This window comes from Xenopus laevis, chromosome 1L, assembly GCF_017654675.1.
Source record: "Xenopus laevis strain J_2021 chromosome 1L, Xenopus_laevis_v10.1, whole genome shotgun sequence".
In the NCBI taxonomy this organism is placed as follows: Eukaryota; Metazoa; Chordata; class Amphibia; order Anura; family Pipidae; genus Xenopus; species Xenopus laevis.
The window spans coordinates 156,131,968-156,146,725 of record NC_054371.1 but is presented as its reverse complement, the minus strand read 5'-3'; the positions used below and the strand labels follow the sequence as shown (position 1 = coordinate 156,146,725).

The window sequence follows — 14,758 nt, the reverse complement described above, 5'->3', positions numbered from 1 at the left end:
TGGCTCGGTTTGAAGTTTGTTTTACCTAAGCATCCATTGTTAAATTGTCTTACGACAATCTTAATTTGCCTACCTACACTGTCTTTACAGCGCTGGTTCAGCACAATCTATATCACACATATGAGTGTAGAGTGTAATTCACTTTTGTCACATGTACATGTGTACAAATTGCCAATTCACTGTTTGCTCGCTTGTATATAGGGTTGCCACCTTTTCCTGAAAAAAATACCGGCCTTCCTATATTCTTGATGTATTTTCCTATTAATAACATTGGCATTGAGCATCATGTATACCGGCAAGGCTGGTAAAATACCGGCTAGGTGGCAACCCTACTTGTATACTAAGTGGTCTACTTTTCTCGCTTGAATTGAGAAAATACTGTTAAAAAAAATAAATAATAATTGAATCCGGTGGGCAGCTTAATTAAAAAGCTTAAATTCTGCACTTAAAAACAGAAATCATTTCATGGCAATTCATTCGGATTAATTTACATTAAAATGGCGCTTGCAAATAGAGTAGTCTTTCTACTTTATGTATGCTTCTCAACAGTTAACAGTCCATTATGAGTTGTTAGACTTGCAAATATTGCAAGTAGCTTAAAGGGATACTGTCATGGGAAAAAAATTTTCAAAATGAATCAGGTAATAGTGCTGCTCCAGCAGAATTCTGCACTGAAATCCATTTCTCAAAAGAGCAAACAGATTTTTTTTTTATATTCAATTTTGAAATCTGACATGGGGCTAGACAATATTTCCCACAATTTCCCAGCTGCCCCAAGTCATGCGACTTGCGCACTGATAAACTTCAATCACTCTTTACTGCTTTACTGCAAGTTGGAGTGATATCACCCCCTCCCTTTTCCCCCCAGCAGCCAAACAAAAGAACAATGGGAAGGTAACCAGATAACAGCTCCCTAACATAACAGAGCCTGGTAGATCTAAGAACAACACTCAATAGTAAAAACCCATGTCCCACTGAGACACATTCAGTTACATTGAGAAGGAAAAACAGCAGCCTGCCAGAAAGCATTTCTCTCCTAAAGTGCAGGCACAAGTCACATGACCAGAGGCAGCTGGGAAATTGACAAAATGTCTAGCCCCATGTCAGATTTCACAATTGAATATAAAAAAATCTGTTTGCTCTTTTGAGAAATGGATTTCAGTGCAGAAGTCTGCTGGAGTAGCACTATTAACTGATGCGTTTTGAAAAAAACATGTTTTCCGATGACAGGATCCCTTTAACAAACAAGCTAGCAAACAAATTAGCTTAAAGGAGAAGGAAAGCCCCAGGGCGCAAAACCCCTCCCCCCCCCCTGGCCTACCTGTCCCCCTGGGCAAATGCCCCTAACTTGTTACTCACCCCTCTGCGCAGGTCCTGTCCACGGAGTTCACAGTCGCCATCTTCTCCCACGCGCGTCTTCTTCCTGCTCTGACCGGCGTCTTCTGGCGCATGCGCAGTAGGAACAGGTACCGGTACAGCTCTACTGCGCATGCGCCGAATGTCACGAAGTTTTCCGATTTCACTTCGTGACATTCGGCGCATGCGCAATAGAGCTGTACCGGTACCTGTTCCTACTGCGCATGCGCCAGAAGACGCCGGTCAGAGCAGGAAGAAGACGCGCGTGGGAGAAGATGGCGACTGTGAACTCCGTGGACAGGACCTGCGCAGAGGGGTGAGTAACAAGTTAGGGGCATTTGCCCAGGGGGACAGGTAGGCCAGGGGGAGGAGGGAGGGGGGGCAACACAGGGGAGGGGGGGAGGGGTTTTGCGCCCTGGGGCTTTCCTTCTCCTTTAAGAATTTATCATAGTGACTTTATTGCAGTACTACAAGTAGTGCACCTGAAGAAGACTTATTAAGCTAAAACTTGCTGCAATAAAGGCACTATGATAAAGTCTTGATCTACTTTGTTTGCTCTCTGGGTACAATTTGTTGCAATATAGTGCTACAATTTTTATATTGCAATGAAATATCCTTTAACTCCTTAGTGCCTGCCAGCCGCAGTGAATATCATCGCATACAACAGCAGCTTGAGTCTGAGAAATTTCCGCCTCTTTTTCCTGGGAAACCTCCACGAGCTTTTCATGAATTAACACGGGAGGAGCAAGCAAAGTATGAGAAAAAACGTTTAGCAGGTGAGTGTTTTTAAGTCTGCATTAAAGTTTTGTTTAGAACATTTCTGCAACATTGCATGAATTGCAGTGATAAAGACTTTCGACTAAGCTATGTGAGGCTGGAACCTCCATCCTATCATGTCTAAAACCACTTTGTAAAAATGTTCAGCCCTTCGTATCCCAGTAGTGCTATAAAATACACACAGACTTACAGATGTCTATTGTTTTTAATTTTGAGCAAAGCTACTGTTGATCATTTAATAGTTTGTTCACATTTTACTTTGTCTTACTATGCTGTTTACTTTTTCATCAAAGATTACTGCCGCAAAGCATATAAAAAGATACATGTAACAAGGCTAGAGGAGAAAGTCACAACCATCTGTCAAAGGGAGAATTCCTTCTATGTGGACACTGTGCGAGCTTTTCGAGATCGTAGATATGAGTTCAAAGGGCTGCACAAGGTATATTCTTACTATAATCTGCTGTACAACTTCAGACATTGAGCTCTGACCTTTTTTTTTTTTTTATATATAATACTTGTTTCTGTGTATACTTCTTAATGAACACAAAATAACTAAAAATGCAGATTTATATATAAAAGTATAAGCATTTTTGCTTAGGAGTATTGCTGCTGGCCTGCTCCTAGAGTCCTTTGGAATAGAAGGGGAACCTTAGCAGAGCAATCCCACGTAGGGAGCATCCTTAGAAAGTATTCTCTTTCGTTGTAGTCTCTGGGTCAGGCCCTGGGACAAGGGCTACTGGTCAAAGAACCTGGACTAGTTCCCCAATAGCTGTAAGGGAAGGAGTTGGTCTTTTTAACATCCTGTCTCATGGCAGTGGAAGCCTTTTAGAATAATGCCAAACCCTCAAGCATTTCTTTAATTTGCTTACCCCTTTGTGAACTTTTTTAAGTCCATCTACTGCATACAAAGATGTGGCCAAGCCAGTAGTTGGTTGCATTATCTTTGCATTCCTCATTCAGTATGCTTTTTTTTTTGGGGGGGGTCTATTTAGGTATGGAAAAAAAAGTTATCTTCTGCAAGTGAAAGTGGAGATGCTGCTGAAATTAAGAGATGTAAGAACATGGAGATTCTTTATGAATCTCTGCAGCTGGCTCACAAGTGCATTCTGAATTCCTTCTATGGATATGTTATGCGCAAAGGGTAAGTGGAAATTGAATACTTATCAATTTTTCCGAAATTGCTCATAGTAGCACTGTATTTCATGACGTATAATAACTAAATAATGTATGCAATCGAAATTACCAAAATGTAGACTAATTAATAAATCTGTTGCACTGATAAAAGTAAAAAGTGTCTAAATCCCTGTTTGTTAAAGAGAATCTCCATCCAAAAACTGTTGAATAAAATGAAAAGAATAAATGTAATACAATGCAACTTTCCAGTATACATTAAATACATTTAAAAATACAGTGGGTTTTGATTGAAAAATATAATTGAAATTGAAAATAGTAATCTTTCTGTTCTCTGGTGCTGACACATAATACAATGTGTCAGATGTCCATTCTCCTACTGGTCTGTTTATCAGCTGCCTTCTGCTACATTGTTTCAGGAGTTAGAACAGCAATGCTTAAACGGGTTGTTGAACTTTGAGAGAACTATCTATGATATACAGAATGAGATTCTGAGACAATCTGCAATTGGTTTTCATTTTTTATTTGTTATATCTTTTTATTCAACATCTCACCCTTTTGCAATTTGATCTGGTTGCGAAGGTCCAACTTTCCTCCGCAACCATGTACTGATATTTTAAAAAAAAAGACTGAATTATGATGAGAATAAAAATGAGTAATAAAAGGTAGCCATAATAATAGATTTGTAGCCTTAGAGAACTTTTGTTTTTTTAGATGTCCGTGACCCCCATTTAAAAGCTGGAAAGAGTCAGAAGAAAAGGGAAAATAATTAAAAAAAGCTATAAAAATGTTGCTTAGTATTGGCCTTTCTATAACATGCTAAAAGTCAACTGACAGGTGAACCACCCCTTTAATATAAAAACAGAGAATCTTTTAAGTTGCATCCACAAATAGATGTACAACGGTTACATTGCAATTCTGCTTAGAATTCATTTTGTTATGAACAAGTTTTTGAGTGAAAATCCCCTTTTAACACTGGCTCATTCATCTCACTCTTGGTTATAAGTGCCCTACAATATCTGGGAACTGAAGAAATAAGTCTAATTGTAAACAAAACATTCTTTTTTTTTTTTTTTTTTAAATGTCTGTCATGCAAGATGTTTGCATTAAGACTGAGCACCAATTAGTTATTCACTTGTGGTAATATGATAAGGAAGGGCTGTCTTGAGTTCTGAAACACATTTGTAATGCCAATTTTCCACTACAGAGCCCGTTGGTATTCCATGGAGATGGCCGGTATTGTGTGCTACACTGGAGCCAACATCATCACACAAGCCCGAGAACTGGTAGAACAGATTGGGTAAGAAACCAGAATTATACAGCAGATGAGAAGCATTTTCTGATGGCTTTTCATGCATGTAAAAACATTGTCAGTCATGTTTGTTTTGTATAACCTAATGTCTTAACAGTCGTACCTCAGTGGGTATTTTGTGTAAATGTGGCTTTAGGAATGTGGACATGAGAGTTTTGTAATATATACAAATATTTGGGGAGAGTGATCATCTTTAGAAGGTTAATCCTGCCCAGATCGTCAAAGGGAGCATATCCTAGGCTTTAATTTTCCTTGACATATTGTCAGTTATGGGCATAAGGTTAAGATCTACATTTTTGTCGTCTTAGGGGGGACACAGGGAACGGGTCACTTTCTAGCCTAACAGCTATACCTACCACCCAGACAGTACCTGCTTTCATTGGGTCAGCAGAGGGTCTGGCCGTTGTGAATACCAAGTATGTAACTCGGTCTCCCTCAATGGCCATCCTTGCTATTGTGGCACTGTCTGTAAACCACCCCCGTCCCCTCGGCTCACCTGCCACCACCACCGACTCACTGACCCATTGGCGTCAACGAAAAGGGTCGTAACCCATGGAAGACAAACAACCTTCAACAAGCCCGCAGGAGACAAGTCTACCTCTACCTGACGGGGCATTCCTTCTGGAATCGCTAGAGCAGATAGGGGGCAAGTTACGATTCCTGGAATTGTGGACCCATTACTCCTCAGATGCATGGGTCAACAAAATCGTCACAGAAGGCTATCACCTTGACTCTAAAAACCTACCCCCCTGAAAATTTTTCTTGTCCAAGCTTTTCTGCATTGCATTTCCAAAATGGAATACACCGTAGTAATTGTAAAAGTGCCATGGCCGAGATTCTCTGGGTTCTACTCCAATCTGTTCATAGTACCAAAGAAGGACAAGTCCTTCAGACAAGTGTTAGATCTCAAACAACCAAACAAGTTTCGGTCCCTCTTGGGACCTTTCTCAAGGAAGAATATATATATATATATATATATATATATATATCTCTTTCCCCCTCTTCCGATTTTTGCCTCGGGTCCTCAAGAAGATCAGACAATCAGTAATTTCGGTAGCTCCCGATTGGCCTTGAAGAGTTCTCGGATATGCAGGAGATGTCGATAGATCAGCGAATACAACTAAAATGCAGACCAGATCTTCTCACTCCGGGTCCAGTGACGCACCCCAATACCAGCCTGTTCGCTTTGATGGGATGGCTCTTGAGATGGCTCTTGAGGCATCCATCTGGCGAAAGAAAGGGATAGCAGAAGAAGTTATTTCAACAGGATTTTTTGATACTCGCTGTTAAATCTGTTTCTCACTCTGTAGTCGAAAGGGAGACACAGGGCTTCCGTCCTAGGACTAGCCGTTGACCAGATGACGTGTCCGGGATAATCCCTGTCTTTCATTCTGTCATAGTTATATTTCAGTTAGATTCTTGTTAGAGTTCTTTGGGACAAACTGAATGTTGAGCACTGTGTGCGGGGTTAAGCCAAGTATGGTACGCCCCTTAATCAATTATTATTCATACTCATGCCTCCTGGAGGGTGGAGCTTAACTCCATTGATCAATGTGTCCCCCTTTTGACTACAGAGAAACAGATTTAACGGTTAATAACGGTCTTCCCTGTCCGGTGCCCCTTTCTAGGTGGAACCTGTGTGGTAGGGTGTCATTGACAAGTATTCAGGCCCATTGGGTTATGTATAGAAGGTGTATCCACTTAATGAAGTTTCCACCACAGATTTCAAAGTAAAGAATCACTTTGCAGAAAGTCTTTGTGTAGATGTCAGAATAAGAAAAATCAAATATACTGTGATTCAATTTTCTATGACAATAAAACTTAACTTCCAAAGGCATGAATACTTTTTATAGGCACTACATTTATAAAGTCTGTAGCTTTATATAAATGTCTAGCGTTTGTACTAATTTTCAAAGTAACTTTTGTTTTTTGTTTTTTTAATTCCTCAGGAGACCACTTGAACTAGATACGGATGGGATTTGGTGTGTTCTTCCAAATAGTTTTCCTGAAAACTTTGTAATCAAATCAACAAATGCCAAAAAGCCTAAAGTAACCATAACGTACCCAGGGGCCATGCTAAACATTCTGGTGAAGGTGAGAGGGCTACAGAAAAATATCTAAAAACAGCAGATGGCAGTGTTGACACTTTATACAGCTGGCATAGTTATTCAAAAGTACAGGTCATCTTCAGAAAACATATTGTTTTCCGTGTATCACATTTTTTTTATTTGTTTTATATTTTATTTTTTCATTTCTCTAAAATGAATTTGTTTGTATTTCCCTCACTCATTTTTCCCTGAAGCAGTTGTACAAGACAGATTACAGTCTTTATAAATTGTTATATTGTTATATATATATAGCAACAGAAGCTTCATTTTCTTCTGATCATGCCTACACCAACGGAGAAACGCAGATCTACTCCCATCCACCCCCAATTCTGTGTACATTGACAGGTACTGCTTTGATCAGTGCATGCATGTGGTGGATTTCAGAATGCAAATGCATAGTTTAGCGTTTCTGCTTTAAAATCCATCCTATGTGTAAGCTGTAGGGCTGTTGCTGTATCTGTCAATATATTTACAAGAGGGGGTGGGCAGTAGCAAATCCAGGAGCAATAAATCCGCTGGCATATCTTGTGTCTTGTCTATTTCTAGGAATGTTTTAGGAAAAATTAAAAAATTTGTTTTCAGATGAGCTGCCTCAGTTTTGTTGGTGAAATTAAATTTGACCAGACGAAAATGTCAAAACATGCCTGTTTTTGTAGCTGCTACAAAATCACTAATGTGAACAAAACTGTGTGTGTGTTTTTAGGATTGACACCCCCCCCCAATACACCCACTATTTTTGTGACTTTTATCTGTGTTGTCATCCCCAGGAGGGTTTTACAAACCACCAGTACCAAGAGCTGAGTGACCCAGCCACCCTCACTTATGTAACACGATCTGAGAATAGTATCTTCTTTGAAGTAGATGGCCCTTATCTGGCCATGATCCTTCCAGCTTCCAAGGAGGAGGGGAAAAAGCTAAAGAAAAGGTGGGATTGTACAGTGTCTTTAGTTGTCCGCTAGTTGCATAAGTAGAATTTGCTTCATTGCTTTTCCTGCTGAGTTGGCAATTGTATTCTGAGAGTTGTGGTCTTGTAACAACTGGAGTGCCAAAGAATGCTGATCCCTGGTTGTATGGAAAATAATTTCATGCATATACCTACAACTAACCACTTCTGTTTATAGGTATGCTGTGTTTAATGAGGATGGATCACTTGCTGAGCTTAAAGGATTTGAGGTTAAGCGAAGAGGAGAGCTGCAGCTGATCAAGATCTTCCAGTCTTCTGTGTTTGAGGCTTTCCTAAAGGGTAGTACCCTTGAAGAGGTTTATGCATCTGTGGCAAAGGTGGCAGATTACTGGCTAGATGTCCTATACAGCAAGGTGAGGGTGGTTAGATGTGGTTTTGATAAGAATTATAACATTTTGTGTATCGGCAACTAAAGCTTGTTGTATTTTTGGATTTCGACCGTGTTTGTGCTCTTAGACCATTACAATATTGATGGCAGGGTGGTATATCAAGCTGGACACACCCAAAAAAACCCCCCCCAATTTTGGCACATTTGATTGCATTACCCTTGTGTAAGAGGAGAGCTGTGCTAACATACTACATACTTTTTTTTTTTAGCTAGAGGGTGAACTCTGAGAGTAAGCTAAATGTAACTTAGCAAAAACCATTCGAATGTTAGCGACCGTGCTTGCGTCCTTTTTGATTACAGACCTCAACGACTTCCTCACAAAGTTTGTGATCAAATGGCTTTTGCAAACATTTGCAGTGTATATAATAACATTTTGTAATTGGAAAGCGTATTTTGCAGCGAAATATTTTAAGAAAATCCAGAGCAGTTGGATTTTGCTTTGCGATGTAATACTCACCAGTGAATGGTTTTACATTGCGAGCAGCGCTAAACGTTTGCAAAATCACAATTTTTTTTCCTATGGTGTTTATATATTGTCTCACAGATCTAGGGCAAAGGGTGTTTAAGGAACCTGATCTATGTCTTTTCTACTTAAAAAAGACTGGTTTCATGTTGATCTGGGAAGGAAAATGGCTGCAGCATCTTTGACTAGGAGCCAAGAAGGATTAAATGGCCACAGTAACCCGTGCTTGTTTTACTTGTAGGCAGCCAATATGCCAGATGCTGAGTTATTTGAGCTAATCTCAGAAAATCGCTCCATGTCCCGACGACTGGAAGATTATGGAGAGCAGAAATCTACTTCCATCAGTACTGCTAAAAGACTTGCTGAGTTTCTGGGAGACCAGATGGTCAAGGATGCTGGTCTAAGCTGTCGCTATGTCATCTCTCGCAAACCTGAAGGCTCCCCAGTCACAGAGAGGTTAGAAAACGTCAATCTTCCTGCATACATTGGTGTTTTTAGTTTGGTAGCTAGAAGGAATACTGCAATTTCTATGGTACATCTTGGATGTCATTGATGGATGTTTTAGGGCATTTTCATTCTTGATGTTCTTTTCCCTTTTCCTATGATCTTTTACAGGTAAAAAGAACTTTGTGTCACAGTTTTTACCTAAAAATCCTTACAAATAATGTATTTTGTGCAGCATGGTAGAATGCATAAATGTGAATACCTTAAAGACCTACATTGTTGTGAAACAATTGATTGGCTCCCTAGTATGTCAAAATTCGAATGCAGCTGATCATCTGATTACAAATTCACTTGAAGAACCTACCATTCAGAGAAAACCTCTGTTAAGGCAGAACTTACGACCCATGAGGGCCAGGCAATGCCCTCCCGGGATAAGATGTGATCATAAAAAGGATAACAGGGCACTTATTTAACAATTTGGGCTTTTTCTTTTCCTAATTGTGTTGGCTTGTTTTCCTTTTGAGTGGCCTGCTCCACTGTCTTTGTGACTGTAATACTATGGGGTCTTAATCGGCAGCCCCCCTACAGTGAGCATCCTGCTTTATATTTTTATGGGGTGCCATGCTTTGATAGTTTTCATTTATTCCTATGTCCTTCAAGACAAATTTTAAAGAAAATGGGTTTTGTGTATTCGGTGTTAAAAACTTTGGGTTCATTTGGCAGACACTGGTCTGGTAATTCTGTTTGGTCCTACTGTATACACCATGTGAACTTCAGGAAAGTTTTTCTACTGCAAATGTTGTGCCTTCAGTTATACCCCATTTGTTTTTTTTCCATTTCCACTATTATGCTTTGGTACAAATTTCCACGTCACTATAGTGGGCATCCTGGTCCTGTCACTTATGTTAGGGAAAAAAAGTTGTATCCCAGTGCATTTAAGATGCATTGTCCTTTCGCAGAGCCATTCCCCTGGCAATATTTCAGGCTGAAGTGGGCGTAAAGAGGCACTACTTGCGAAAATGGCTGAAAAATCCTTCATTGCAGGACCTGGATATACGCTCTGTAAGTACTTCGTCCATTTGATTTGTTCTTTAAATATTCATATCTGTGGTTTATTTGTAGCTAGAACTCTCTTTTCACCCTTCAGATTCTAGACTGGGATTATTACATTGAGAGATTGGGCAGTGCAATCCAGAAGATCATTACCATCCCAGCAGCCCTGCAGCAGGTATGATGGGGACATTGCCTCTATAAGACACACAGACTAATGTCCATATACAGTTATGCTTACAAACCTGCTTACAAAGTAAAAAACAAAACACAACTGCATGTTAAAGAGGTTGTTCACCTTCAAACACCTAGTTGTTTACCTGAAATAAAGACTTTTTCCAATTACTTTCTATTTTCTATGTGTGACCAATTTTTTTTCTAATATTGAAGTGTAAAGTGTCATGTTTCATCATCTAAAGCAGCTCTGCAAGGGTGGGTCGGGTGGGTCCCCAACCCTCTAAACTGTTCTAAATTGAAACTTTCGTTGATACTTTTCTTCTCTGTTGCTGCTGAGCAGAATCCCTGAGCTTCATTACAGGCAGTTGTAAGAATTGATACAATAGTTGCCAACACTCCAGAGATACTGAAATGTATCAACTAAATGTAGCAAATTGTAACCAGAAATGGGGACATTAAACTTCGATTTTGAAAAAACGGTAACAAATAAATAATGGAAAGTATTTGAAAAAAGTCTTTATTTTTAGGGAACAACCTGAAAACAACTGAACTGAAAAAAGCTTGGGAAGGTGAACAACCCCTTTTAAAAGACAACTAAATCGTAAAAATTATTTTGGCTAGAATTGCCGTTTTCAGAGGAATAATAACCTATAAAGAGCTTCCAAAATTGGAACTTGCCATATCTTTTTGATCTGTGTTTTAATCCAGACTGACAACTTTTGTGTTGAATCTTATGTATCTGAACTCATAAGGCACAAAGCAAAGGCCCAAGTGCTTTGTATATACATATGCAGTTATAATTATCTATTTTGTTCGTAAGGTTTGCAACTGGTAGAGGGAAGCATTAACTGTTAAATCTTGGTATGGCACATCCTTTGTTGTGTTGTCTTTAGGTGAAGAATCCTGTTCCTCGTGTACGTCATCCAGACTGGCTTCATAAAAAGCTGCTTGAAAAAAACGACATCTACAAACAGAAACGTATAAATGAGCTGTTCACCAGTGAAGGCAAAAGACAGGTACTTGGCTGTTTATAGCGCAAATAGTTAAATCACATATATAAATGTTGAGCTTGGTTGGGTAGGATTAAGTGTTTGAAATTTATATATTCTTTCTTGCTAGTTATTTGCTTTGTTCCAGAATCTGCTACTTCTGTTAAGATATTTTTGTTAAGATGATTTAGAATGTTGCTAAAGCATTCTTAAAATGTGGCATCTTTATCATATTATATTGTTGGTTATTAAGCAGAAAAACAAGGGTAACTGCTGCAAATCTTCTATATACATTGTTTGTATTCCATATTCTAGAAAAAGTAAATATATATAGTGAACAAAGTACCCCCTCTTGTAAAATATAAGAATATTATAAGTTACCGAGGAGTTTCATGACCATATATATATGTGTGTGTGTGTTTCATATAGGTATTTGTTCAATCATGATTTTGTTTAATCCTAGTGATGACCTTAGGAAGTGCCATCAGCTCCTAGTGGCTTCATAGCAGAAATCCCTAAATAATCTCTTATTTAGGGCAATGGCACACCAGGAGACTAATCGCCAGCGATAAACCTCTGCTTTTTGGGCAACTAATAACTTGTAAAAGCTTTCCCACCGGCAATAATGTGAATCACTGGTGGTAAAACCGATGTGTTGCTTCAGTCTTCAAAAATTGCCTGAAATTTCATCTTGAGGCAACTTCTTGAGGCTGCCAATAAATCTCAGTGTGCCATTGCCTAAACCTTTATTGTGATTTGCTCATCTGCCTTTTTTTTTTTTTTTTTTTTATACAATAATTCGATCAGAGGTAGCAGCCTCTTCTCTGTGATGCCATGAAATAATGAAAATTCCATCAATGGAATTTTTCTGATGGATTATTATTGAATAGCCTTACACTGTGATGGAAACATTTTAACTGTTGAACTTCAGGACTATTTCATATATAAAATATGAAAACAAATATAAAAATGCAACACCTTATAGACCCTCGTATATTTTCTGTGTATGCTAATTTTGCATATATTCCCTGACTTTTAGTTGCCTCAGATAGCATTTTTGCCTTCATTTTTCTTATAGGCGAGTGTTTTAACTGTGATTATTAAACCTTTGCCATAAATGTTAATATTGGAGTTTATATTTTGGGTAGATCACTGCCCAGATGCAGCAGCCAGATTCCTCACAAACTCCAGACATGGAAGATTTTGGAGTAGGCAAACGTCTGCAACCAGCAGTGCCAATAAGCACCAAAAGAAAGCGTGTCCCAACAGCTGAAGAGAGCCAGGGAGACTCACAAGACCTGGCTCTTACCCAGTCTTGGCGGGAAGTTTTGGGGCAGCCACCTCCTCTAGGTACCACAAAGGTGAGCAGTCCTGTCTTTACCACATGCTTAAAAGAAGCACCAATGTGTTACTTTTGGATGTTTAAAATCTGAAATGGTATTATAGACCAACATTTTAAACCCATAGGAAGAGCGTCTAGTCTGGCTTCGTTATCACAAGAAAAAGTGGGAGCTTCAGGCACGCCAGCGAAAAGAGCGACAGAAAAAACGAAGACTGGAGGATGGAGAAGTGGCACCAGGTGCAGGGGGAGTGATAAGAGAAACGCAGGCAGCTGGACTTGGCAGTTTTTTAAGACGGACTGCACGTAGTATTCTAGACATGCCATGGCAGATTGTGCAAGTGCGTGTTTTTATTTGGTGTTTTTTTGTGTGTATAAAAATAAAGTAGATATAAAAACTCAGTACTATTTGGTGTCTTTGCAGATAGGTGAGAGCAGTCAACCGGGGCTTTTCCGCCTGTGGGCTGTTATTGGTAATGACCTACACTGCATTAAGCTCAACATTCCCCGTCTTTTTTATGTGAACCAGCGCGTCCCTAAACCAGAAGAGGGAGCAGTGTACCGCAAGGTGAGCGACTGTCTTGCATTTTAGAACGGTTTCTTTTTTTTAGTTTTTTTTTTTAAGAAGACTATACATTTAATGCATGATTGATGTTGTTTTTGATCAGCATGACAATCTAGTCTGTATTTTGCAACTGGTTTTGCTTTGTTTTCTTTATTTCTCTATGCCTATTAATAGTCTTGATTAACTCTGCTCTAGGTAAATCGAATCCTACCTCGGTCTAACCCAGTCTACCATCTTTATGAATATACTGTACCAGAGGATATGTACCAAGAACACATCAATGAAATCAATGCAGACCTGTCTGCCCCCGATATTGAGGGGGTGTATGAAACCCAGGTATGATGCTAAAATAGTGTGCACCTATTATTACAGTCTGTGTTAAGTATAAGAAGGAGCCATACTAGTTGTATGTTGTATGGGTTTTATCGTATGTTATCAAAACTACATCTTTAAGATACTAAAATTGTAAAGCCTTATAGTGTTCTATAATTATAGAGCATTAGCCCCATAATAGATTTTTAAGCAGCTTATAATGCCTTGGACTGTTCTTTCACATGGCCTGTTTAATCTAATTTTGGATTTGAAATTATGAATTTAAAATATCTCTTGTACTGCTACTTTTGCTCATAATATTAACTTGGCCTTCAGGTTCCTCTCACTATGCGAGCAGTAAGTCAGCTTGGCTGTGTCTGCATGGTGAACAAGCAGCTGGTGCGACATCTTTCAGGACGGGAAGCAGACACCTTTGACTTAGACCATTTAGAAATGAAGTCTCTTGCTCAGTATAGCTACTTGGAGCCAGGTAATATCTTCCAGCTTCCTCTCCATTTACATTTTGCATCCGTGAAACTTCACTGTGTTTGCAGCATGTTTAATTACATTACATAAAGAAGTTGGTTCCATTGCTTGCATTCCCTCTAGTAAGAGGTAAACTAAGATAAAACTATTGGCACTTAATGATGGATCAATCATTTTTTGACATACCAATATTAAGATAAAGGTTGCTCTACCTATATCTTAAATTAATGATTCATGGAAAGCTGGAATAATAAATGTTCCGTGGCCACTGCAAAAGAATTAGTTCTTTGGAATTTGTCATTGTGGCCTCATGTTCTTGTTCCCAAAGTGTTTGTATCATGACCCTGATCAATTTTATATGATAAGACTGCCATATATTATGTCGTTCTTTAGACATAAATACAGGTATAGTTAGACGTTTGCACAAATATATTTGTATATTTAATGGGATGCGTCTTCTGCATCAACTATTGACAACTTTTACTTTACAGTTTGCATAATGTATCTATACCCATAAATAAGTAATGTTTTTAAGTGTACGTGGGCAGCTTTACTAAATATAGTTTTGCTCTGTTATTTCATAGGAAGCATCAGACACATCTATATGTATCATAATTCTCAGGGTCACAAAGCTCTCTTCGGCCTGTTTATCCCATCCCAGCGGAAATCAGCTGTTTTTGTGGTGGACACGGTAAGACCAATAAACAGTGTTATAAGTTGATCAATATATTATGACATATTTAAACCTTAATGAACCTTCAGCTTTACAGTATAGGTATTCTGTAAATTGTTTTATTTGGCTAAGCAGTTAGTTTGTCTGCATTTTTTACTAAAAAAAATAACTTGCTATATGAACAGCAATGTAAATGTCAATTAAATATTTCTGATTTTATAGCA

The 14,758-nt window shown here is 38.8% G+C and overlaps 1 protein-coding gene across 1 annotated transcript in view; it reads left to right on the top strand.

Annotated features, from left to right (window-relative positions):
* Nucleotides 1-14,758, top strand: part of pole.L (polymerase (DNA directed), epsilon, catalytic subunit L homeolog) — a 51,589-nt gene that overhangs the window by 21,823 nt on the left and 15,008 nt on the right. The window contains exons 19-35 of the mRNA XM_018260369.2: nt 1,986-2,132; nt 2,427-2,572; nt 3,126-3,274; nt 4,472-4,564; nt 6,526-6,670; nt 7,452-7,609; nt 7,806-8,001; nt 8,741-8,955; nt 9,903-10,005; nt 10,091-10,171; nt 11,064-11,186; nt 12,308-12,520; nt 12,627-12,839; nt 12,923-13,066; nt 13,259-13,399; nt 13,712-13,865; nt 14,446-14,552. Of these exons, the coding sequence (XP_018115858.1) occupies nt 1,986-2,132; nt 2,427-2,572; nt 3,126-3,274; nt 4,472-4,564; nt 6,526-6,670; nt 7,452-7,609; nt 7,806-8,001; nt 8,741-8,955; nt 9,903-10,005; nt 10,091-10,171; nt 11,064-11,186; nt 12,308-12,520; nt 12,627-12,839; nt 12,923-13,066; nt 13,259-13,399; nt 13,712-13,865; nt 14,446-14,552 (2,528 nt within the window). The remainder of the gene's footprint in view (nt 1-1,985; nt 2,133-2,426; nt 2,573-3,125; nt 3,275-4,471; nt 4,565-6,525; nt 6,671-7,451; nt 7,610-7,805; nt 8,002-8,740; nt 8,956-9,902; nt 10,006-10,090; nt 10,172-11,063; nt 11,187-12,307; nt 12,521-12,626; nt 12,840-12,922; nt 13,067-13,258; nt 13,400-13,711; nt 13,866-14,445; nt 14,553-14,758) is intronic.